Below are 26,264 nucleotides of genomic sequence, written 5' to 3'. Positions count from 1 at the left end.
TGCAAATATTGAGGCGGCATATTCTAATGCTTAAACAATAATAATGCACAAATCAGAGATTTGGCATATCATTGCACACATTACATATCATGAAATGTATCGAGGTAAAAATTGCACAGTAGGCTAGCCAGCAAACTAGAACTCAATTGATTGAGCATGAAATTGATTTGAATCTGATTTAAATAAACAGGCCTATATACAGTGCCTTCAGAAAGTATTCAGACCCCTTGACTTTTTCCAATGTTATGAATTAAATAAAGAAAAAATCCTCAGCAATCTACACACAATACTCCATAATGAGAAAGCAAAAACAGGTTTAGACATTTTAGCAAATGTATTAAATATAAAAAAAACTGAAAAAACATCCTGTTTCCATTGATCATCATTGAGATGTTTCTACAACTTGATTGGAGTCCACCTGTGGTAAATTCAATTGATTGGGCATGATTTGGAAAGGCACACACCTCTCTATATAATAGGTCCCACAGTTGACAGTGCATGTAAGAACAAAAACCAAGTCATGAGGTCGAAGGAATTTTCTGTAGAGTTCCGAGACAGAATTGTGTTGAGGCACAGATCTGGGGAAGGGAACAAAAAAAATAATGCGGCATTGAAGGTCCCGAACACCACCGTGGCCTCCATCATTCTTAAATGAAAGAGGTTTGGAACCACCAGGACTCTTCCTAGAGCTGGCCGCCCGGTCAAACTACGGAGAAGCATGGTGGTGGCAGCTGTGGGAAATTTTTTCAATGGCAGGGAGGCTAGTCAGGATCAAATTAAAGATGAATGGAGCAAAAGTACAGAGAGATCCTTGATGAAAACCTGCTCCAGAGCGCTCAGGACCTCAGACAGGACAATGCAGGAGTGGCTTCCGGACAAGTCTCTGAATGTCCTTGAGTGGCCCAGCCAGAGCCCGAAACTCCCCAAATGCACGTGTGCCAAGCTTGTAGCGTCATACAAGAAGACTCGAGGCTGTAATCGCTGCAAAAGGTGCTTCAACAAAGAACTGAGTAAAGGGTCTGAATACTTATGTACATGTGATATTTCAGGTTTTTTTTTAACCTGTTTTTGCTTAGTCATTATGGGATATTGTGTGTAGATTGATGAGGGGGAAAAAACTATTTAATCAATTATAGAATCAGGCTGTAACCTAACAAAGTATGGAAGAAGCCAAGGGGTCTGAATACTTTTCCCAGAGGCACTGTATGTAGCCTATATACACATGCCTATTGTCTGTTTTTATATTTGTGTTTGTCCGTCTGCTCCCCACAGTCAACTCAGTTCGTATTTTGGAAACTTATAGTTTGCAACTTTGTATTTGTAGCAGTCAAACTACTTTCTTAAGTTATCTGCGTTCACAGAGACAGATAAACATCTTGATTCTATGTTTAGCTGAGACCTTCTGTTTAGTGTATAAAGTGACGAGGAAGGGTAAAAAATATATATATTTTAAAAAAAAGCATCTAACGACTCACTCCGCTGTTCTGAGGCAGTCGGGAAAATAATGAGCGTTTTCAAATGCAACTTTAGTAACAACGGTTTTGGACGAGACTGACTTGTAAAATGACCAAAATTACACTCTGCAGTCAATTTTGACAGTAGAATACGTGTTTCTGACTCATGTAGGCCATTTTCAAAAACGAGAAGTTGCTTTTTTTTTAGGGTCAGTCGCTCTTTAAGATGCTTTTGGGAAACTGGGCCCTGGTCTCCACAGCCACACTAAGACACAGCTGAGCTACAGATAACCCCTTGGTCTAGTCTTGGGGTCTAGTGCAGCTGATGTAGTGCAGCATATAACCAACAGTTATGGGCGTGGGTGATTAACAACTGTGTACTATATTTATCCTCTCAACAACAAAGCACACAATGTGCCACAGGAGCACTTTCGGCATTCTCTCTGCCTCGTCAAATCCAATACATCTGAAACCATCATGTTTTAGCAAACACATGAAGCTGACATGTACTAAACCAAGACACCTGTCTGACTAGATCACAGAGTGTTTTCCCATAAGGCCTTGCAGTGGAGAGGAAAACGTTGACCTCTCAGTCATTTCTCGGATCCCTGTAGTCACCCTGTTGCATGTACTGTAGTTGGTTAAAGTTGACCTTAAACCACAGATCTAGGATCAGATAACCATAGCCACAATTCTGGCTTTAACCATTAAGGAGATTAAGAAATATCTGATCTGGAATCAGTGGTTAGAGACGACTTCTACCCTGTCCCTCTGGCGTGTGAGAGGGGTTGATTAGTAGGTTTGGGGGCAGCTCAGGGCCAGTTACCGATTGACATGGTGCTACTGGACCATTAATTCTTTACTGCCATGCCCTGCTCTGCCCTGGCCTGGTGGAACCATGTTTCCACAGCCAGAGATCTGCCCGTAGGGCTCCCTCTGCCTCCACCCCGGAAAGTTCAAAAAAATAAACCGGCTACCTAACGACATCACCCCTGATCTCTGACCGATATGTCCAGTCTTTAGCGGTCGCCCGCGGCTCAGAGTGGCGTCGCACTTTGTCCACGCTTGTTTTCCCTTCCAGGAAAAAAACAGGAACAATAATCCAAGCCCAAAGTGACTGCTTGGTGAACAGACACCAACCCTGTCTAGTTCAGTATTTGTCGGAGGCCAATGTAAGGGGGGCTAAGGGTTAGGTAGTGTTTGTTCTTGTTTCCCCTCCATAGGGGAAAGGGAGAGGAAGGAGGGCTCTTTATGTGCCTTTTGTTCCCATATCCTGGGGGCAATTTCCCCTGCTGGCTCCATTGACACTGGAGAGAGGCCAGTTTCCCACTATGAGGACTCGCACCAAAACCAGAAACCTAACAGCTATTTCAATGGATAATATGTTTCCAAGCGCAAGCCTAAATAAATACACCGGCACGAAGGACCATTCTGACTTGATGCCGACTTAAGGAAGGGAGAATACAGGACGCCATATTGGGAGTAGTGTCACTTTCTCTCAACGTCAACCGTTTCAGTCAGAGGTCTCCACTGTGGCATCATCTCCACAAACTCTTTCACAAACCAGCTATCCTGATGAAATGACAAAGGCCAACTTACACACACACACACACACACACACACACACACACACACACACACACACACACACACACACACACACACACACACACACACACACACACACACACACACACACACACACACACACACACACACACACACACACACACACACACACATACACACACACACACACACACACACACAAATATAAAAGGAAACCAGTAGAAAAAAGTGTCTGCTTAGCATAGCGTGTTAGTCTTCTTATGAGATAAAAAAAATTACCCATACAGTATCTCAACACAAACAGATGTCGTGGCTGGAGAGTGACGCATGATACAAGCCATTTCATGCTACTGTTGATGACAAATATCAAATCAAATCAAATCAAATATCAAATATCCCAGTGAGACAAAGAGTACTCCACACACACACACCTCGAATGCAAACATGTCCCTGATTCAGACTCGGACTGACGAGATCTTAGCACCAAAGATTAAACAAGTGCAACACACACACACACCCATTTCCTATCAGACTTGATTCTACTGAAATGGATGACCGTACAATACCGGACACACAAACACTCAGACTTAGTGTCTCGGCGATGAGGCTGAAATTAAAGCTGTTTGTCCAACACTGGCTAGGAGAAGACTCCAAAAACACACACACAAACTAAAACCCTCAGAAGCCTTTGGAATGGAAATGCATTGTGACCCCACGCTGTATTGCAGTAGACAACGGCTAACGCCGTCACTTGATGAGGACTGGACTCTACTGTAGTCAGGTACTTATGTGTGTTAGCAACTGGCGAGCTAAGCTTTTTATATATATTTCTAAAAAACGTTTAAAAAAAAACACAGTTTCAAACGGAATGTTAATCCGCGTGTGTGTGTGTGTGTGTGTGCGCGTCACTAATTGTAGTAGGTGATACATCGGCATGTGTAGTGATCAATGTCAACACGCACACTGCCTTAATTAGAACCATGAGTAGACTGTAAAGGTAGAAATGAACAGAGCATTACAGTGTAGTAAACTGACCTAAGAAACCGAGCAGCCAGATTAGTCGTTAGAAAAGCAGTATGGTTAGTATTGCAACAAGTTAGTGAGGCATCATGGGACAGCTAGAGAACTGTGGGTAATAGTGTCCTGTTGGCGATGACCCAGCCAGTGGGGTGCAGGACACAGTCTCGTGTGTGTATGTCACTGGATGTCTGTCTGTGTGTGTGTGTGTGCGTGTGTAACTGTAAAATTGCGTGTGTAGGCAGGTGAGGTTTGTCCATTGTAGTCATCACTCTCCTCTGGCCAAGTTGTGTTTGTCGGGCTGTAATGAAAAGAAGGGACAAGTTCATATAAGCAGAAACTGTAAAGAAAGTAACAGATTGTAAGATAAACACACACACACACTCTCTCTCTCTCCCCCTCTCTCTCTCTCTCTGTACCCTAGTGTCTCACCAAGGAGGATGATGGTCCCCGTCTGTGCCTCCTCTCAGACAAAGATCTTGGCGAGTGCGTCGGCGCCGGCCGAGGCGATGAAGGGCTGCGAGGGGTGGAAGGCCACGTCGTGAATGGCCTCGTCGTGCTTCTTCCTGTGGGCCGTGATCTCCTGCACACACGTCCTGTTGTCCAGCATCCACAGACGCACCGAACAGTCATGGCCTGCAGGGGGAAGCGGAGAGCACAGTAATGAGTGCGGCAGAATCGTCAACGGTATGCGGTTAGAAACAGTGTTCCTTAATCCTGGTCCTGGGAACCAGGATACACCCCCAGGTGTGTGGTGCTAGAGGCCAAAAATCAAATCAAATGCAGATTTTTTGCCCCCCAGTTCCAATTACAAGTCAGGGTACTCACTGCCAGAGATGAGGTAAGTGCCTTTGGGGTCCGTGGTCAGACAGGTGACAGCATCCAGGTGTGCCACCATGGAGTGGATCACTTTTCCTGGTAACACACGCAGGTGGGCATTACATTTCATTAAAATGGTCAAAGAAAGTAACGTGGCTATGGGCTAGTTCGACCCAGACGAAACAGATGAGGCCTAACTCTGGCGTAGTTACAGAAAGGTAGGATTTGGCAGTGGACAGGGGGCTGACCTGTCTTGTTGTCCAGATAGCGGATAGTGCGGTTCTCGTGTGCGGTGATGGAGATGGGCTCAGAGGGGTGGCTGACCACACAGTTAATCAGCTTACTGCCTGCAGGGGGTGACACACACAGATCAGCTCACAGACACACACAGACCAGTATTGGAGGGAGATCCTCCTGGCTTCTCTTAAGGAAGAGAGGCACAGAATGATACATTTTTCAATATAGATATATATCCACTTTTCCCAGTAGTATGTGGTAAATTCCCTCTCCCCGCATGGTTACGAACGCACCACGACACTGCCTCCTTCAGTGCCAGATACGCACTTGTGACTCTCATAAAGGTCTGTAGCACAGTACATACAAATAAAATCTGAAAATACCTTTATATATATTTTTATATATATAAAAAGGTATTTTCAGATTTGATTGAACAGAGAGAGGATGACAGTAGGGAAAGACAAGAGGGAGGTTGCATCCTAGGGCAGTATGCCTGATTTGAACCTATGCCGACTAGGGGTGTAAGGGTACACGTATTCGTACCCGAACCGCTCGCTACAGGGACTTCGGTTCGGTCCGCACTGTGAAACCAAATTAATATATCTAAAAATGTAAAAACACTAGTCCTATAGGGTATGCCGACGCTGCATTGTAGGCCGATGCCTCTTGGGTAAATCTGAGTTGTCAAAAAAACGATGTAGGCCATTCCGTTAAAACACCTGGAGCCTATGTGCACGTTGTCATCAAAATTCTAATCATAAACTGTCATTCTCTGAGGATACTCCATCATTTGTTAAAATCTCCCATTTTAGGAAAATGTTGGTTTCATAGTAGATTACAGCAGCGATGGACAGGGAGTTGTGGATAAAACGCTAACAGTATGTCGCCATGTGCAACGAGAATATGTTGCCACATTTACGCCGACGTCAAACCTCGCATACCGGAGCAGGACGGAAACGCAAAGAACCAACACCACAACAGCGTCTCCCCTCTGCATTTAAGCAGCCGATTCTGACTGGGCCAAAGGAATTACAAGAGCTAGGCTATGTTCATATTTTTTTTAGTTTTACAGTCTTTGGTTTATAGCCGCGGATATGCGTCCAGTCGGTGGTTGAGAATAGGGTGTTTCGGCACCTCGTTACAAACTTCCCTCTTGCACCCATTTTAGCAAACAGCCTAGTACCCGCTCTCAATCAATTAGCCGATGCACCCTGTGTTGAACGTGCTTAAAAGTGGCAGCCCATTACATTAACCCCAGAGTGGGAGATGCACTGTGCTTCTGACCTTCAATGAGAGTCACAAGTGCACTGAAGGAGGCGGTGTCATGGTGCGTTCGTAACCATGAGGGGGGAGGGAATTTACCACATAAGACTGGGAAAAGTCCACTTGAAATGGCAAACCAACTGGTAATTACTAGTGGGGAACTCGTCTATAATCCTGTTCTTCCCACATGGTGACCTCTGACAACATCGACTAAGGAAATGCCCTCTATAACAGCATTTTCGGCAGTTAAACGCAACAACAAAACAAGATTTATAAAAAGCAATCTATAATTGTGTTTTTTCTTTACTCTACAATTTGTTTCAAAGCATGATAGCTGTCCTTTTTAGTTTATGGTTGGCGCAGCTTGTTGGCCATTTGCCAATCTGCATTTTTCAACGAGTTCAAATCACACGAATGCATCCAACTGGCATTTACAACCTCACAGCTGGTAAACTCCCACCTCCCACGCGGTTACGAACGCAGCATCAGAGTGGAAACCTGAGAGGCCCAAACATAACGATCCGGTCACAACAGACAACGGCAAGAAACAGTCGCTGAACACCCCTGGCCAACACCGTACACATGCACTACCGCTCGACCAGCCAGGTCACAGGAAGCATTCTGACAGTATTAGAGCAGGCCCTTAGGTCTCACCGTCCTTGGTGCCGGTCTCCAGGACCATGATGCTCTGCTCTGTGTTGAGGTCATAGAGCAGCGTCTTGCCGCCGTCGAATGACACCACCGCCTGGTCGGGGTCAGAGTTCACAAAGGCCACCGAGGTGGGTGTTCCGTGCTCTGAGCAGGGGGGGGAGGGGAGAGAGAGTTAAGATATCACACACACAAAAACACACAAACATACACAGACACACACACACACACTCACCTTTCTCCTTGTTGAAGACAGAGAGACAGGGGGCAGAGTTCTGGGGTGCCCAGATGCGAACGGTCCCGTCTGCAGAGCAGGAGGCCAGCCGATGTTGGTGGGCAGAGTACGTCAGACCCCACACTGAGTCCTCATGACCCGACAACACACTGCTCTCTATACCCGGGTCTACACAACAAGAGAGACACGCACAAATGGATTCTACAATGGGATGAAACTTTCTTGCTTCTTGCTGAAACAAGCAAGGTGTTTTTTTACGTGAAAAATAATGACTTTTATTCTGGTTAACTGGTGACACTGTCTGTGATTTATTTACAATTCAAGGCACACTTAACCAACGTGGCTACCACAGCATTCTGCAGCGATACGTCATCCCATCTGGTTTGCGTGGGACTATCATTTGTTTTCCAACAGGACAGTGACCCAAAACACACCTCCAGGCTGTGTAAGGGCTATTTGACCAAGAAGGAGAGTGATGGAGCGCTGCATCAGATGACCTGGCCTCCACAATCACCCGACCTCAACCCAAGAAAAGTGAAAACCCCTGTCCTAGGCAATGCCCCCTCCCTGCAGCAGCACAAAATGTGCGTCTGACCGTGGTCATTTGGCTGACCAATAACCGCCACAGCCCTAATGTCAGTCAATGTGTTTTTTCATGGAGATGATACTTGATCATGTGTGATCCACGGACTCAGAGCTGAATACGTTAGCTGGGGATAAACCTGGCTAGTCCTGACTGGTAGACTGGAAGCAAAAAAAGGTGACAGAGCGGTCAGACAGGGGTCAGAGGCTGACCGTAGTTGTCGTAGGGATCCACGTTGATGTCAGGGATCTTCCAGCAGCGCACGGTTCCGTCCAGACCCCCGCTGTAGCACGAGTCTCCGTCCTCTCCCATTGCCAGAGACAGAACTGCACCACTGTACACACACACACATACACACACGATTACACAAAGATGAGCTATTAACCCAGAAACACATGATAGTGTATGTGCGTGTGGTCTGAGCTCACCTGTGGGCTCTGAAGGTGTAGATGGGTTCAACGTCCAGCGCTGCATTTCTGTGGAGGCCAAGAACAACATCCATTTACACATGACAGCAGGGTTATAGCAAACTACCAGACCCCATTCAGTTTCTTTCCCACTCCTGGGCCTGTATTCATAAAGCATCTCAGAGTAGGAGTGATCGCTGATCTGGGATCAGTTATGCCTTTTTAAAATCACAATAAAGATGACAACATGGATAGGAGGGATCTGATCCTGGATCAGCATTCCAACTTTATGATTACACGCTCTGAAGACACGCCCTGATATTGGCGTGTTGTGGTCCTGCTATTCCTTAGACTCTTACTTCTTGGAGTGTATGGCCTTGTTGAGGTTCCACAGCTTCAGGGTTCCGTCCTCGGAGGCTGTGAGTAGAACGGCTTGGCTGGGGTGGAACGTCAACGCTCTGATGGCATCAAAGTGGCTGCGCAGCGTGAAGCGAGGGTTCCACGTCTTCTTGAACTCCTCCCGGTTATCTTGTAGCTGCACGCACACAGGTGTCAGATCGTTGGTGGGGTGTATTCATTTAGCAGCTGCTAACTTTTTTTTAAATGACTAAACTCAGATAAAGTACGTAAAAAAGATAATTGAGCCAAATATTTATAAAATCATCTTTGAAAATCAACAACCTCCAACATACAGCCTAGACAGCCAGGGAGAAACTAAAATTCCCCAAATGTCATTGCACGAGTCACTCAGAGAGCATAGGAACATGGCCTAAGCCATGGCTAAATGTGTGGAATTGCAGGAAATTAGCCTTAAAACTGAAATGTCTTCCCTCAGCCCCCCCCCCGTTATCTTTGCCACCGATGCTGAAAAGAAAATCATAGGAGAAACACTGTCGTATGTGCGCGTGCGCGTTCAAGTACTCACATCCACAGTGAGGTCGTTGTCGTTGGCGACGGTGAGGTCAGCCAGCTCCCCCAGGTTCATGTCTCCGCCCCCGACGGCGTCCAGGATGAAGACGTCGGAGGAAAAACCCAGAGCGCCACCTTTAAGGAGCGGAGGAAGAATGGCTCTCAATGCTAAACCCACTACCACATCAACCACCATCTGATCAAAAACACATCCCTTCCCCCCCTTTTCCAATACTAAAACAATTACCTCTTCAGAGCAGTATCCCTTTAGACGAGACAGAGCTACTCTGGTATTTGGTATTTTATTAGGATCCCCATTATCTGTGCGAAAGAAGCAGCTACTCGTCCTGGCATCCACACAGAACATGACATAATACAGGAAACTGGCACAGTCAGACAGGGAGAGAGTTTTGGGGCTTCGGCTGTTGTCTTACCTTCCCCGGAGCGAGACTGTCCCAAAACAGAGGGGGGCGGGGAGGGTTTGGGGGGGAAGTCCGACATCAAGCCCTGTAACTTGTTCCTGCGGTTCTCTGAACCAGGCCAGAGGAGAGAGACACAACACACACAGTCATGCAGAGAGAGAGAGAGAGAGAGAGAGAGAGAGAGGGAGAGAGACACAACACACACAGTCATGCAGAGAGAGAGAGAGAGAGAGAGAGAGAAACACACAGTCATGCAGAGAGAGAGAGAGAGAGAGAGAGAAAGAGAGAGAGAGAAAGAGAGACACAACACACAGTCATGCAGAGAGAGAGAGAGAGAGAGAGAGACAGACAGACAGACAGACAGACAGACAAAGAGAAGTAAAGGGGGAAAGAACACATGGCCATGCACAGAGGAGACGATGAGCGAACAGAGAAATAGAAAGAGAGAAACCCACAAACAGACGAAGAGACACGGACCGAGAGACAGGCCACGAGGCGGATAAAGAGAGAAAGTAGACAGACACCAAACAGCATGCGTTATGCCAACAGAACACATTGCCTCAGATCGAGAGAGAGACACGTGGATGACAAAGTCAAACAACAAATGTGATAGAGACACACAGACAATGGTTCACCATAGACAATGGTTTATTGGCAGTAGAGGTGAGTGTACAGAACATATAACTCCCTAGAAAGAGAGAGAGGGACAGACAGACAGACAGAAAGAGAAGACAGACAGAAAGCTTGACAGACAGGTGTGGTTGAGGCGGTTGCTATGATGACGGCGTACCTAACTCCCGGCCGTCCCCTGAGATCCGGGCCTCTCCCGCCCCCTCCCCCTCCTCCCCTGATCCCAGGAAGTCAAACTCGCTCAGGGCATCCTCCGAGTCGTCTTCATCCTCCTCCTCGTCATCAGGGTCCAGGTCTGTGGTCGTGGGCTCAGTCCCCATCTACACACACACACACAGAGAGAGAAGACCTTTAATACACTCTCTCACACACACGGGGGGGTATAACTACACACACACACACTTTGCCGCGTTGACGTGATCGGAACCTTAACGCGCGGCTTCTTGTTCTTGTTGCGCTGCCCGTCTATACGGTCCGCGCCCATGCCCTGGAAGTCATCTTCCTCATCACTGTCATCCTCATCGTCATCCTGGCAGCCGTGTAGGAAGGGGATCTTATCCAGCACGGAACCACCCAGGCGCTCCTTAGAACCATCCTTCCCCGCCGCGTTCCTACCGACACACACACACACACACACATCAGCGGCAACACACAACTCCCAACAACAATACTGACAGTTATAGGAATTTGACAAAGAACATGCAATACACCAACACAGACAGAGTACTGATCAACTTCACAGTGACTACCATGGAGACAAGCTTCCATTCATCACTGTCCACAGCACCCTACACCCAGGACAGGGCTGTGCGTGTTGGGGGTCTCACCTCTTGATCTGCTCCTCTATCTGTCTGATGAGGAGTGACTCCCCCCCTGCCAGGGGCTCAGGGTCCGGGGCGGGCTGCTGCTCGCTGCTGGCCGGGGCGCCGTTAGCCTCGGGGCTGGTACGACCCAGCAGGGAGCGCACACGCTTCGAACGCATGTCCAGGATGGTGTCCGAGTAGCCCACCTCCTCCAGGTACCTACACACACACCGAACACACACACACGAGCAAACCATGGACACACACGATCAGCCTCTTCATTCAGACTCAACAGTTTGTTTAAAGGTGTTGAGGACAGTGCCGCTCTCGCTACGGTGAGGAAGCCTTGCTCTCGCTACGGGGAGGAAGCCTTGCTCTCGCTACGGGGAGGAGGCCTTGCTCTCGCTACGGGGAGGAAGCCTTGCTCTCGCTACGGGGAGGAGGCCTTGCTCTCGCTACGGGGAGGAAGCCTTGCTCTCGCTACGGTGAGTAGGCCTTGCTCTCGCTACGGGGAGGAAGCCTTGCTCTCGCTATGGGGAGGAAGCCTTGCTCTCGCTACGGTGAGTAGGCCTTGCTCTCGCTACGGGGAGGAAGCCTTGCTCTCGCTACGGGGAGGAAGCCTTGCTCTCGCTACGGGGAGGAAGCCTTGCTCTCGCTACGGGGAGGAGGCCTTGCTCTCGCTACGGGGAGGAGGCCTTGCTCTCGCTACAGGGAGGAGGCCTTGCTCTCGCTACGGGGAGGAGGCCTTGCTCTCGCTACGGGGAGGAGGCCTTGCTCTCGCTACGGGGAGGAGGCCTTGCTCTCGCTACGGGGAGGAGGCCTTGCTCTCGCTACGGGGAGGAGGCCTTGCTCTCGCTACGGGGAGGAGGCCTTGCTCCCGCTATGGGGAGAAAGCCTTACTTGCGCAGTAGCTGACGGCCCTCCTTCCAGGACATCTGATTGGCTGGCTCAGATTCAGACTCTGCTGGCCCATTAGGCACTGCGGGGTACAGGACGAGTCAATTAGAGGAGGAAGCGCCGATATAACAGAAGGAATCACCAGAGAAACACTTACAGCTCCACACACACACACACACACACACACACACACACACACACACACACACTTCAATGGTGAAAACGTGGAAACAGAAGCATAGGGAAGTTACTAGTTCTGCTTTAGAATGCATTAGATCTAGGCTACATTGTGAACCAATCATTAGACCATCCGAGAGGGTCCAATCCGGCCCGTTGGTGGAAAAAATGATATTTCATGTTTTTGTGTGTTAATATACTCTCTAAAGACCAAAACAGAAATGAGTAGAATTGATAAAGGACCTACATTCGTACAGTTTCTTGACTGTGTCCAACTCGCTAACAATCACAGAAATAAAAGGTAGAAAGTCAGGCAGCATCAAATTATGGCTAGAAGGACTCATTTTTTGCACATTTGGATGGCGAGGAAATATAACCCCAAAAAATGTTATTGAAGACCGAATGCGGCCCCCGGGGCAAAATGAGTTTGACACCCCTGGCCTAGAGCATACGTAGAGTCTACATAAGGTCATCATAGAGCCTGCATACCTTGTTCTGCCTCTGGTTTCTTCTCCCCTGGGCTCTGGTCACTGCCTGTCTTCAGCTTCTGGTGTTTGGACCTGCAGAGAGAGGAAGAACCACAAGATGGCAGTGTTACCCAAGCCTTACACTGTGTGTGTGTGTCTGTGTGTGTCTGTGTGCGTGCGTGCGTCTGACCTCTCTTGTTTAAGGGCGTACTCCAACATCTTAATCCGCCTGACCAGGTCCTGCTTCATGTTCTCCTGCCCCTTCCTCTCACCCTGCAGGAACGTCACCTGAGCCTGCGCGCGCACACACGCACAGGTCAAGCATATGAGCACACACACACACACACACACACACAACATTACTGAGCATGCCACATCCCAGGCAAAGTTTGTTTGGACCACTCAAACAAATACAACATACAGTGCAGAAATACCGTGGGTTTGGCTCCATAACCGAGCACCGGGCTAAGTAGCGGGTTGTGGACGGAGTGGCGTTCTGTATTTAGAACTTCTCCTGACCAGCAAACCCAGACATCTGGAGGGGGGAAACCATCGTGAGGAGAGAAGTGCGTGTGTGTGGTCCAATCGCTCTTCCCGGGCCCCAGAAAAGTAGAGCAGTCTAAAAATGCCGCCGGCACGTCTACCATGGCGGTCTGCACGAGGTCGACGCCAGCGAGACCTTACGGCTGGGATACACAAACCGTACTCGCGCAAACATGAAGAATGTGACGGTGCTACTGCAAACCGAAACTACCTCTGCTGATGACGCATCACTTTGTGTGCAGCACCTCCCGTGCGTTTCAGATTGAAGCGTTCTATCTGGTTTAGCAGCAGCTACATGTCACGCCTACAGACTCCCGGTACTAAAATAGACCTGAAGGGCACTATGCTCAGAGCTGTGTCCGCCTGGGGATAGCAGAGGAGCGGCCAAGCCGGGTAGTGAAGGACCAGGTAGATGCACTGTGTTGGGTGCAGCCATTTTTCTAACGCTTTGTACACGCACTCACACACGCGCACACGTCTTCTTTACACACACTTCTTTGGAGTGTCCCTTTCATCCCAGATAAGCATCAGTCATCTCTCCCACTGTCCCCGACATTCCTGGAAATATATACTCCCACTTCTGTCTCCACTGGCGCCCTGCAATCTGACATGGCTTTACTTGCCGTGTGTGTGTGTGTGTGTGTGTGTGTGTCTGTTGTGCTGTGGTACAGTGTACGCACAGGAGGAGCATGTCATCTGTCCATGTCAGAGTACCATGACGATCCATGAACATCGCGTCCCCTCCCTGTCTGAACAACAGGATCTTGTCCAATCCAGGGGCCCCGTTTTAAACACGCACCTTTCCTTCCTTCCTTCCTTGCTGGAAGAGCTGGACTGCGGACAGAAATAAGGTGGGAATTGAACTTCACCAGGGCCATCCTATCATATACAGATCAGCAAGGACCTCATGGGCGGGAGGGAGGGATGATGCATTTCAAAAGTATTGGAGTAGGTCCTGAGTCTGGAAGTGTGGCCAGTAGAGGTGAGAGAAGGAGTCTTACTTTAGGCGATTTACTTCACTCTGATGGCTTCCCTACAGATCAGTGATCTGTGATCAAACCCACATCAAAAGTTCAAGCATATACACTATACACACACACACACACACACACACACACACACACACGTATTTGGACCCCCCCCCCCCCCTTCAAATGAGTGGATTCGGCTATTTCAGCCGCACCCGTTGCTGACAGGTGTATAAAATCGAGCACACAGCCATGCAATCTCCATAGACAAAAAAAATGGCAGTAGAATGGCCTTACTGAAAAGCTCAGTGACTTTCAACGTGGCACCGTCATAGGATGCCACCATTCCAACAAGCAAATTCTTCACATTTCTGCCCGGCTAGAGCTGCTTCAGTCAACTGTAAGTGTTTGATGGAAGTGGAAATGTATAGGAGCAATAAGGACACAACCACGAAGTGGTAGGCCACAAGCTCACAGAACAGGACCGCCGAAGCACATAGCGTGTAAAAATCGGCTGTCCTCAGTTGCAACACTCACTGCTGAGTTCCAAACTGCCTCTGGAAGCAACTTCAGCACAAGAACTGTTCCTCGGGAGCTTTGTGAAATGGGTTTCCATGGCCGAGCAGCCGCACACAAGCCTAAGTTCACCATGCACAACGCCAAGTGTCGGCTGGAGTGGTGTAAAGTTCGCAGCCATTGGACTCTGGAGCAGTGGAAACGCTGCGCTGGGCTGATGAATCGCGCTTCACAATCGGGCAGCAAGGTCCACACAGAAATGGTGTGTCGAGATTGGTGGTGTGGAAGAACTTGACTGACCTGCACAGAGCCCTGACCTTAACCCCATCAAAACACCTTTGGGATTTTTATTTTTATTTTACCTTTATTTAACTAGGCAAGTCAGTTAAGAACAAATTCTTATTTTCAATGACGGCCTCGGAACAGTGGGTTAACTGCCTGTTCAGGGGCAGAACGACAGATTTGTACCTTGTCATGAATGGGAACGCCGACTGTGAGCGAGGCCTAATCAGTGCCTGACCCCACTAACGCTCTTAGTGCAGCAATGTTCCAGCATCTGGTGGAAAGCCTTCCCAGAAGAGTGGAGGCTGCTCTAGCAGCAAAGGGGGGAGGTGGGGGGGGCAACTCCATATTAATGGCCATGATTTTGGAATGAGATGTTCGACGAGCAGGTTGTCCACATATACTTTTGGTCACGTAGTGTCTCGCAAGGTCTACGAACAAACTCCCTAATCGTTTTAGTGTAGACTCTAGTGTAGTGGACTGGATCCTCACCCCAGGGTTGTGTCCTCGCCCCTCCTCTATATCCTGCACACTGATGAGTGTCATAGCCAGTACAAGAACCAGCACATCCTAAAGTTTGCGGACGACTCAGAAATAGTCTGTCTGCTTCAGACGATGAAACAAACTCCTGTTAAGGAGTTTGTTCATTGGTGCCACGGCGGTTTCCTACAACTGAATGTGACAAAAACCAAAAGATATGTGTATGGACTTCAAGTGTCAACTCCCTACCTCTCAGAACACTATCCTCATGGCCCAGGTGGTAGACACCATAGCCAATTATAAATATCTTGGGACCATGATTGATGATCAATTGAGCTTTGAGTGCAACACTGACATGATGTGCGAGAAGTACCAGCGACACCTTTTCAGGAAACGGGCAAAAGTTCCAGGTTGACAGGACCTTGAAGACTCTCTTTTATAAAGCGTACATTGAAATCGGTCCTACCATTTTCTTTGATCTGTTGGCATGGTAACCTCGGTATCAAAGCAACAACAACCAACAAAAAAAGCACTAGCTAGGATAGTAAAAGTGTTAAGATCACAGCAGTCCAGCAGCGTTGTCTGTCTGACCTGTACAGCAGATGAGTGCTGAGGAAGTTAGAATCTATCCTGTCTGGCTGTGCCCGCCCCCGACACCAGGATGTTCCATGTCCTACCCTCTGGCTCCCGGTGTAGATTCCCCCAACTGTTAAGACTAACAGGTACAAGCACTCATTTACCTTTGACCCCTACGGCCATTGGCCTCGTGAATACAGGGACGAGGTTAGTCTGTCCTAACTAGTTTTATTGCCCTGGTTGTCATTACATGGGCCGATGATGCTAACGTGGTCAGCATTTTTTAATCCGCACATTTGAATGATGTGCGCTGTGCACATTCTCCAAAATGTCACGTCAACTTTACTTGCCTTCTATGTAGGCCTTACTTTACACGATTGCTGCTGCTAATGGTTGATCATGAGCAATGTTATATTGATATTGACGGCTGCCAACCCATGACTCATGCACTAGCATTGTATGTACGTCTACGTACTCCTTGGTGCCAAAAAACAATTGCCCTCTGGGACAAATTAAGTCACAACCTGAACCAAAAGAAACAGCTGTGACCTGTAATATAAAGGGCATCAACTATGTTATAAACATGCCTGTTGAACACTGTTGAACAACTACCTTTCGGAGTAAAAACACTACAGCACTCTCTATATGGCTCTCTCAGAAGTTGGCCTGCTGAGGAGTTCTGACTGGCGCATTTCATCAGTCAGCCCCCCCCGCCCCCGCCACCACCGCTGAACAGGGTCAAGGGCAGCTCTTCCTCTCCTTTACCTCTATGTCATCCTCCATCCCTCTGGGACCCATCAGCCAACAAGTAGAGCAGGGGACTTTTCTGGGACAGGGAACGAGAGAGAGAGAGAGAGAGAGAGAGAGAGAGAGAGAGAGAGAGAGAGAGAGAGAGAGAGAGAGAGAGAGAGAGAGAGAGAGAGAGAGAGAGAGAGAGAGAGAGAGAGAGAGAGAGAGAGAGAGAACGAGAGAGAGAGAACGATAGAGAGAGAGAGAGAGAGAGTGTGTGTGTGTGTGTGCATGTGTAGGTGAGTGTGCGAGAGCGCTTAAGTTGTGCAAAAAGTCTGCATGTGTGACTTTGCGTGTGTCAGTGTGAGAAAGAAAGGCCAAATGAAGTGTGAGAGAGCCCAGAAGTGTGCGAGGGGTGAGCGAAGCACAGTACTGTACATACGCGTGTCATGCATGAGAGCACTGGGCATTTCATTAGAGCTGAGAGAAGGGCACTACGGGCCCCACTTAACATGCCCCAGCAGGAAGTGGTGTCATCTGGGTCACCACTAGTCGGAGTGCCACTGTTCTTGAGTGTCAACGGCTACAAAGCGCTCTGTCCTTCCATTTATGGCAAGTAGCAACTGTGGCGCAACTGCGATCGCAACGTTGAAATCTAATCTGACATGTATGAGCCAGCTAGGAGTGCTGTAGGTCCTTGATCAGCACCGACTGTACTAAGCCGAATGAAGTAGGACACGAGATGTAGAGACTCTTTTCTCTACAGACTCAGCAGGAGTATATTCAGATATTCAGTAGAGAAATGACTTTGTTTGATTTGGACCCCCTCTACAGTTCTACGGGACAGATATAGCCTGACAGAGGTGAGAGGCCTGCGGGTTTTATAGCTGTATCCCTCGTCCTCGCTTTCTTAAAGGAATCACTGATCTTACCTGACCGGATAGGATTAAGCCAGGGCTGCCGCCACATAGCTTTGACCTATCCCCGGTCATGCGAGATCAGTGATGAATAACAGGGCCCAGAGCTGTGCCACCTGTCTGTCTGTCCCCTGGCATGGCCTGCTGGCTGTGGTCACATGGCCCTGTGGCTCTGCTCTGGGGACGTCACACCTGGCCCACCCTTCGCGGGGGTCAATGACAACCGGATGCATCTGGTTGTCAGAGAAATTGAGAGAGAGAGCCTGTGACGTGACCTACGCGTTTGGGCGTCAACAAGGCGACACTGAACTGGATTGGTTGAACAGTGCAGAAGAAAAATATATCTTGTCAGGACCAGAAAGAAACACCTGCTACGTTAGGTCACACCTGGCCTAGCCAACTGCTCGACCCAGCCCCGCCACAGCCTGGCTGGCTGTCACAGGAGACAGAGTGCCACACAGGTGTTCCCGTTTAACGACACGATTCAGCCCTAAAAAAGATACCACTGGCACACCATACACGCCCTGTCAATGTCACATACGCATACAGTCACATGGCAGGGAAGGCCAATGGTTTCCACACACCAGGCAGTCATCAATCAACTTTTGGTTTGAGACAGAGCACTAGCCCAGAGGAAACTGTAGGCTATTATTCTGTATAGTGTTGTGTGTTCTGTGTGTATGTTCATGGAGGCTGTGTGTGTGTTCGCCACAGGGCTATCTCTATTTTAGCAGCCACTGGTGTCCTCTTATGTAAACTGCTGGGCTACTGTTTGAACAGGGCACCCAAACGCCTCTCTCTCTCTCTCTCTCTCTCTCTCTGTCTCTCTCTCTGTCTCTCTCTCTCTCTCTCTCTCATGCTGTTTGGTGTTTGTCTACTTTCTCTCTTTATTCGCCTCGTGGCCTGTCTCTCGGTCCGTGTCTCTTCGTCTGTTTGTGGGTTTCTCTCTTTCTATTTCTCTGTTCGCTCATCGTCTCTTTCTGTGTGCATGGCCATGTGTTCTTTCGCCCTTTACTTCTCTTTGTCTGTCTGTCTGTCTGTCTGTCTGTCTGTCTGTCTGTCTGTCTCTCTCTCTCTGCTCTCTTCGTCTGTTTGTGGGTTTCTCTCTTTCTATTTCTCTGTTCGCTCATCGTCTCTTTCTGTGTGCATGGCCATGTGTTCTTTCGCCCTTTACTTCTCTTTGTCTGTCTGTCTGTCTGTCTGTCTGTCTGTCTGTCTGTCTGTCTGTGTCTGTCTGTCTGTCTGTCTCTCTCTCTCTCTCTCTCTCTCTGCATGACTGTGTGTTCTCTCTCTCTCTCTCTCTCTCTCTCTCTCTTCTGGCCCGAGTTCTGCTGCTAATTGAGCCTGTGAAAACTAGACCACACACACACACTCACGTTCATGCACAGTAATCCTTCCCAGTAAGACTCTAGTGGTGGTGGTGACATACTTCTGACTTCAATCCCCACACTGCTATAAGATCAGCACGGCCAGTTTGTTATGGTTCATCCATATTATATAAAGTTCCTACTTCTAACTAGGCTATAGCCTATAGGGTAGAGGGAGCGGGAGAGTGAAATACACTGACAGCAGTGGAATGCTATTGCTTTTCTACACAGACCTTTAGGCTATTGTAAATAATCAAGCAAACTCGTATTTCATCAGCTCATGTTCATTCAGCATCCTTATAATTAAACGTGCTGACAGGAGAAGGCCACGTGATGGGGAAAGCAATAAAAAAAAACACGCTTTGCACTCCCCAGGCAGGCATGAGTGTACATGTGAACGTGTGTAAACGGCGGAAGAACCGCATTACGTCATCGGTCTTTTTAGTGTGTGTGTGTGTGGCTCCGGGATTTACAGACGCATCACTGAATCCCTGTTGTAATTGACAGTGAGTCACGTGACCCACCATAATCTCGCAGAGAGAAAAATAGAAACCATGATGGGGTTGAAGAACAGCGGAGTCCAACCATCTGGCGTTAATTACCGTTGGGGCAACTCTACAAAGCCTATTGACACCGCCACCTGTGTGATCCGCTATAATTAGACAATGTGGACTATATGTCTGGCTGCGTTGGGATCAGCGTGTGGCTCGGACAGTGACTGCGCCTCAATGTGAAACACACGGATAATTGAGCGTCCTGTGATTGATGGTGAACATTAAATAAATCCACAACCCAGTGTTTTAGACTAGTCAAGAACGGTGACATTTTTTTGGAACCCCCAAATATTGGGTTTGGTTTGATCACACAAAAAAGCTTTAGAACTGCTATCCAGGAGCATAGGGGTGAATAGGTTCGCGATTATGTGGACAGTAATTCTGTCCGATTGGGGAAAGTATTGAGGAGCGATCGTGACTTCTGTGGGATGTTGGCAATGCTAGGCTAGCTTTTTTCTCAATCGTAACAAGCTAGTAATACATAGTCTACACAGCTATTGCTTGATGATAACACTATAATTACCCTGAGTTCATCTCGCTCGGCTTCCCAACGATATTTCTCGGTCTGGAAGCGTCCCCATTCGAACTGGATAAAGTGCAAGATCCCGGGAAGCGATAGGCCTGCGTCGCCGTCTTGTGGTTCTCGAGGCTGCGACGATCCAGCCATCGCTGCCGCTGCTGCTGTTGTCGCCTGCCCGAGCACTGATTTCGGCCCGTTCGGGTTGCGCCCCACGCCGCTGCCTCCAGAGTTCTGGTTCGTTCCCCCTGCTACTCCGCCGGATCTTTCCGCCTCCATTTTAGCGCTTTGAGCTTTCGCCAGGACAGGGAGGTGGGGAAAACAAGTAGCGATAACAATAACAACAACCCCGTCCCTCACAAACCCAGCTCTAACGCTCGAACCTTCTTTCTTCCTCTCTCGCGTAAAGAGTAAATGCAAGAACTCCCGTGGAGGAACGGTGCCAAAAAATGAGCTAAGAGCAAATCTACTACAGGGGGGGGGGTCGTTTTTTCCCCTCTCTCTCCCGTTACAGTAACCAAGGACGTCGCTTCCTGCCATATTGTGATCTCACGCAAGCTTCCTGTGGTCGTTTCCAAAACAGCAAAGCAAGGGTATAACGTTACAGACCGCGGTGTTGATAATAATCTAGAACTCCCAGTGTATGAACACTTCTTTAGTTTATTTGTCAGTATAACATTCACATTTTACACTGTCAGTAAGCGCTATTGCACCGGTGGTGTCTCCGTGTTTGTGCTTGGCTCAGCCACCTTTCCACACAGCGAGCAAATTCGATGTAACGCTCCGCGCATTATGGTTTGTATGCTATTTCATTCTAACGAGTTGGAGAATGTTAGGCAATATAACGGGGAGAACGTGATTCACATTGGAAGACAAACGAGTCCTGCATATGAAGCGTTTATAGGGGTCATTTTGTGGGGTGGTCTTTATGAAATGATGGAGAATGATCATGGTTGCATAGAAGCCATGCATTATAGGTGTAGTCTACTGTCAGCATTAAATTGACAGCATAAAAAGTACATTGCATGATGCAGACACCGTTCTAGGTACTGGAAATGTGGTAGTATTGCTGTAGCAATACTTGACAGCCTACGGTAGCAATTCTAGAAGGGAGCATAGGCCTATACTTACACGGAGCATCAATTTGAAGCATCTCCGTGGCTCATTTTGGCTGTAATTTATAGTTACGGTTACAATCTAGGTCAAAGTATTGGCCGAAGAGAACTAGGGCAATCCAGTCCATGTATGTGAGACACACTGCACCTAGTCCCTTGACGTTTGAATATAATGTAATAAACTAGACTACAGCCTCTAAAGCCTATCACAGCCATCTGAAGTGCTTTAGAATCCTTTTTTTAAGGACTCATTTTAAATTCCTGTGTTTTCTGTGTATTTCAGCTATTCCAGCAGCTGGCCATTACTCTTCCGATGCACATAGGCTGTAGCTCTTTACCGATGGGGTCCTGATGTTTATGGACAGGCTTTCTGAATAGAGAGCTCCATCCTATACCTTCTCCTTTCCCTGAGCCAGACGAGTGCAGCAAGAGGTGCCATGCGGGTGAGTTTCTGCCAGGGCCTTCTGACTGGAGCCATCGCTCTGAACCTGCTCATCCTTTACTATGTGTTCCAAGCCCAGCAGCAGATGATGGAGAAACGCCGGGACCCAGGAAGGGGCTCCAGGAAGGCTGCCTTACCTGCTTCCGGGCTGGAGGGCGGCATGGGGGGCCTGGTAGGGATTGGCGCAGGGATGGTTGGCGCTGGAGGTGTCGGGGGAGAGGGGAACAGCCACGGCCCTCGTGTGACTGTCCTCCTACGGGAGTTTGAGAATTTTGAGACCTACGTCGGTGATGTGGCACGCTCCTTCCTGCACCAGAGACCTGAGCTGCCCTTCCTGGCTGTGTCTGACACCCCGCCCTACCCCCCTCTGTCTCTCCCCGAGGGGGCCCGTCTCCTGGTGCTCTCCCCCAGCCCCGAGCAGCCTCCGCAGGCCCACCGGCCAGAGTTTCACATTCAGACAGAGTTTGTGCTGCTGGTGCCTGACGGGGTGGAGCTGGAGCAGGGCCGGGCTGTGGAGAGGCTGATCCGGGAGCTGGAGGGGGAGGGTGGGGCTGGTGGCTTCCCCAGTGTTGGCACGCTCGACCGTTCAGTGCCTGCACCTGCGGGTCAGCCTTAGAGAGTGGACGGCCACCTATTCCACAGCGGCGTCTGGGACCAGTGGTAGCGTGTGTACAGCCCTTCAGGGGGACGTGGTGGTCCTCATCCGCTCTGAGGACCTCTTCAACCTGTCTGTCCCACTGGGGAGGCCCCTGCTGCCCTCACTCTTCATCCAGACCTCCCTGCATGGCTGGAAGGTCAAGCTCCTGGAGAGCCCCTGCTTCTCCCCAGCCACCGGCCTCTCTTCAGCTCAGCCCACAACCAGTGGAAGGCAGACAGCCATCTGAAGGAGGCCACTAGCCAGCTGATGAGGAACTTTGGGCTGAAGCGTCTGCTACTGGCTGATGGGAAGGAGCAGTGGCACGGCTGTGGGAAGGAGACGAAGCGTTGCTTCGGTACTGTCCGGGACGACACCCCTGAGTACCTGTACCTGGAGCGCTGGACACCTCCCTGCTGCCTGCGCGCCCTCCGCGAGACCACCAAGTATGTGATCAACATCCTGGAGAGCTCCGGGGTGCGCTACTGGCTGGAAGGAGGCTCCCTGCTGGGGGCGGCCCGCCACCAGGACATCATCCCCTGGGACTATGATGTGGACCTGGGCATCTACCTGGAGGACGTGCCCAACTGTGACTACCTGAAGAACCTGGACTCTGGTTCTCTGGTGGATGCTAACGGCTATGTGTGGGAGCGGGCAGTGGAGGGGGACTTCTATCGGGTGCAATACAGCGAGGCTAACCACCTCCACGTGGACCTGTGGCCCTTCTACCCGCGGAACGGCGTCATGACCAAAGACACGTGGATGGAGCACAAACAGGATGTGGAGTTCCCCGAGCACTTCCTGCAGCCGCTGGTGCCGATGCCTTTCGCCGGCGTCACCGCCTACGGCCCGAACAACCACCGCGCCTTCCTGGAGCTCAAGTTTGGGGAGGGGGTCATCGAGAACCCCCAGTACCCAAACCCTGCCAAGAAGAGGCTGGATAGGAGCCGGCTGTGAGGGAGGGGTGTGGCTGGGACCTTTGGAGCTTTCATGTGGCCCGACAAAAGGACAAAACGATTCGAGCCACAACCCAAAACATATACAGTTGAAGTCGGAAGTTTACATACACCTAGGCCAAATGGATTTAAACTCAGTTTTTCACAATTCCTGACATTTAATCCGAGTAAAAAATCCCTGTCTCAGGTCAGTTAGGATCACCACTTTATTTTAAGAATGTGAAATGTCAGAATAATAGTAGAGAGAATTATTTATTACAGCTTTTATTTCTTTCATCAGATTCCTAGTGGGTCAGAAGTTTACATACACTCAATTAGTATTTGGTAGCATTGCCTTTAAATTGTTTAACTTGGGTCAAACATTTCAGGCAGCCTTCCACAAGCTTCCCACAATAAGTTGGGTTAATTTTGGCCCATTCCTCCTGACAGCTGGTGTAACTGAGTCAGGTTTGTAGGCCTCCTTGCTTGCACACACTTCTTCAGTTCTGCCCATAAATGTTCTATAGGCTTGAGGATAGGGCTTTGTGATGGCCACTCCAATACCTTGACTTTGTTGTCCTTAAGCCATTTTGCCACAACTTTGGAAGTATGCTTGGGTCAATGTCCATTTGGAAGACCAAGCTTTAACTGATGTCTTGAGATGTTGTTTCAATATATCCACATAATTTTCTCTTCTCATGATGCCATCTATTTTGTGAAGTGCACCAGTCCCTCCTGCAGCAAAGCACCCCCACAACATGATGCTGCCACCCCCGTGCTTCACGGTTGGATTGGTGTTCTTTGGTTTGCAAGCCTCCACATTTTTCCTCCAAACATAACGATGGTCATTATATCCAAACAGTTCTATTTTTAGACCAGAGGACATTTCTCAAAAAAGTACGATCTTTGTCCCCGTGTGCAGTTGCAAACCGTAGTCTGGCTTTTTTATGGCGGTTTTGGAGCAGTGTGTTCTTCCTTGCTGAGCGGCCTTTCAGGTTATGTCGTAATAGGACTGGTTTTTACTGTGGATATAGATACTTTTGTACCTGTTTCCTCCAGCATCTTCACAGGGTCCTTTGCTGTTGTTCTGGGATTGATCTGCACTTTTCGCACCAAAGTACGTTCATCTCTAGGAGGCAGAACACTTCTCTTTCCTGAGCGGTATGACGGCTGCGTGGTCCCATGGTTTTTATACTTGCATACTATTGTTTGTACAGATGAACGTGGTACCTTCAGGCGTTTAGAAATTGCTCCCAAGGATGAACCAGACTTGGAGGTCTACAATTATTTTTCTGAGGTCTTGGCTGATTTCTTTGGATTTTCCCATGATGTCAAGCAAAGAGGCACTGAGTTTGAAGGTAGGCCTTGAAATACATCCACACTTCCAATTTACTCAAATTATGTCAGAAGCTTCTAAATCCATGACATCATTTTCTGGAATTTTCCAAGCTGTTTAAAGGCACAGTCAACTTAGTGTATGTAAACTTCTGACCCACTGGAATTGTGCTACAGTGAATTATGAGTGAAATAATCTGTCTGTAAACAATTGTTGGAAAAATTACTTGTCATGCACAAAGTAGATGTCCTAACCGACTTGCCAAAACTATAGTTTGTTAACAAGAAATGTGTGGAGTGGTTGAAAAACAAGTTTTAATGACTCCAACCTAAGTGTATGTAAACTTCTGACTTCAACTGTACCTACATGACAGGTCAATTGGAGACTCCTTGCAGAGGTCCATTATTCTGTATAAGCTGTAAGTTAAGTATAGAGACAAAGTATTTACACATTCAAAACGGTATTCTGGTGCACATCATTTTCCGGTACATACATGACCAGGTATTTAGTAAGAAATGACATGGTAAAATGGTAATTACACAGTAATTATATTCAATCTTTTTGGGGGGGGGGGTACCATTAAGTACAAGGTGGTTATCAATTGTTTTGATTTTTCTTTTAAAATAGTACCAGGAAGTATTAGCTATTATTACCACATAGTTTCCTAGTCATTTTCAGGTGCTCAAAGTGCTTCCAGATATCCAATGGCATATCCACCACAACATCAGCTGCTGTTAAGCAATATCTGACACAATCAGTGTCGATACCTGTGTTATTATTGATGTCATGAATATAAATGTGTTGGTTGGTCAATTCTGTCCTAAAGCTAAAGACATATTTCATGGAGTACATGTGCGGATATGTTGCACTGATGCACTTTCTTATTTGAGATTTGTGCACTTCGTGTTCAGTGTATGAGATGTATGACTTTTGACCTTTTGAACTGTCGACTGATGCCACCGGGTAGGCTTTGGCACGTTCCATCAGCTTGCCGATTATGGCCGTCCCATTTCCCAGTGGTAAAATGAGGAGCTTTCTCTTCAACTCTGACTTGGATATTCACCTGAGGCCTTGGATAAAGCTCTATCAGTCCATGCGGGCACATTCAAATCCCAGGTATGAATTATGAAACTATCCACTAGTTTATCCAATATTCTAAATTAAATGTGTGTGTGTGTGTCATCTGTTGAGTGTTGCTGTCACATTTGTGCCCTGCCTTGACTGGAATGTTAAAAGTCATCTGAATTGTAAGTGAAAGACTGATGTCTAATAGGTGCCACTTGTTGTGCTTGACCTGTCATTTTACAAGTGAGGCAAAAGGCTCAAAACTCACCAGCACACTAACCAGAATTTTGCTATCAATGTGTCACTTTTTCATGGACTGAAAAAAAATGAATTATAACACCCCTGTTATTTGTGTTTTGTCATTTGAGGTGTATGGCTTTGATGAGACAGCTTTGTATACATTCCAGTTTTTCAGGAATCATTTAAGAAATTAATTTACCAGGAGGGCCTAAAGCTTTCTTTGGTTTTGACAAAAATAGCAGGATTTAGTATGCAACTCCCCTGTCTCACCAGCAGGTGGCAGAAGAGCCTTAACATTTCTCCTTGGCCATGTCTAGCCACCTCTGAATGAGAGGCGGCATGTAGTGGACATTGAATGGGTAACTTATGAATATTGCCGTGGTAAAGTCAATAGCTGCAAAATCCCCCTGACAACATCTATCCAACTAAGTTGCATTTCTGAATCCTACATTGATAAGCTAAATCCAAATACAAGAACGCCAGAACACACTTCAGTGTACTCAATATACCT

The 26,264-nt window shown here is 48.2% G+C and overlaps 1 protein-coding gene and 1 pseudogene across 2 annotated transcripts; one reads left to right on the top strand and one right to left on the bottom strand.

Moving 5' to 3' along the window:
• Positions 1–3,252: 3,252 nt before the first annotated feature.
• On the bottom strand, positions 3,253–20,720 carry LOC110503494 (striatin-4). Its single transcript, XM_036961064.2, has 18 exons — positions 19,993–20,720; positions 12,728–12,831; positions 12,560–12,630; positions 11,897–11,975; positions 11,021–11,215; positions 10,621–10,804; positions 10,354–10,513; positions 9,576–9,671; positions 9,158–9,276; positions 8,592–8,767; positions 8,254–8,301; positions 8,038–8,159; positions 7,243–7,410; positions 7,014–7,154; positions 5,108–5,206; positions 4,869–4,955; positions 4,473–4,676; positions 3,253–4,341 (listed from the first exon to the last, which is right to left on the bottom strand). The coding sequence occupies exons 1-17, from the start codon at positions 20,524–20,526 to the stop codon at positions 4,507–4,509; spliced, it is 2,553 nt and encodes an 850-aa protein (XP_036816959.2). The 5' UTR covers positions 20,527–20,720; the 3' UTR covers positions 3,253–4,341; positions 4,473–4,506.
• Positions 20,487–25,864, top strand: LOC110503493 (ribitol 5-phosphate transferase FKRP-like; annotated as a pseudogene). Its single transcript, XR_016491278.1, has 2 exons — positions 20,487–20,781; positions 21,385–25,864. The product of XR_016491278.1 is annotated as a ribitol 5-phosphate transferase FKRP-like (transcript).
• The last annotated feature ends 400 nt before the right edge of the window (positions 25,865–26,264 follow it).

The sequence above is a fragment of the Oncorhynchus mykiss genome, chromosome 24 (assembly GCF_057628025.1).
Source record: "Oncorhynchus mykiss isolate SJ-2025 chromosome 24, ASM5762802v1, whole genome shotgun sequence".
Classification (NCBI taxonomy): domain Eukaryota; kingdom Metazoa; phylum Chordata; class Actinopteri; order Salmoniformes; family Salmonidae; genus Oncorhynchus; species Oncorhynchus mykiss.
The sequence above is the reverse complement of the archived record's forward strand: the minus strand, read 5'-3'. Positions and strand labels throughout refer to the sequence as shown.

Excerpts from the sequence above, each read along its gene's own strand:
- LOC110503494 (XM_036961064.2), bottom strand. The coding sequence starts at position 20,526 with ATGGCAGGAAGCGACGTCCTTGGTTACTGTAACGGGAGAGAGAGGGGA. Across the intron at positions 7,155-7,242 it reads TGTCTTCAACAAGGAGAAAG|AGCACGGAACACCCACCTCG; the intron begins GTGAGTGTGTGT and ends CCCCCTGCTCAG. Across the intron at positions 4,677-4,868 it reads CACTTACCTCATCTCTGGCA|GCCATGACTGTTCGGTGCGT; the intron begins GTGAGTACCCTG and ends TTCCCCCTGCAG.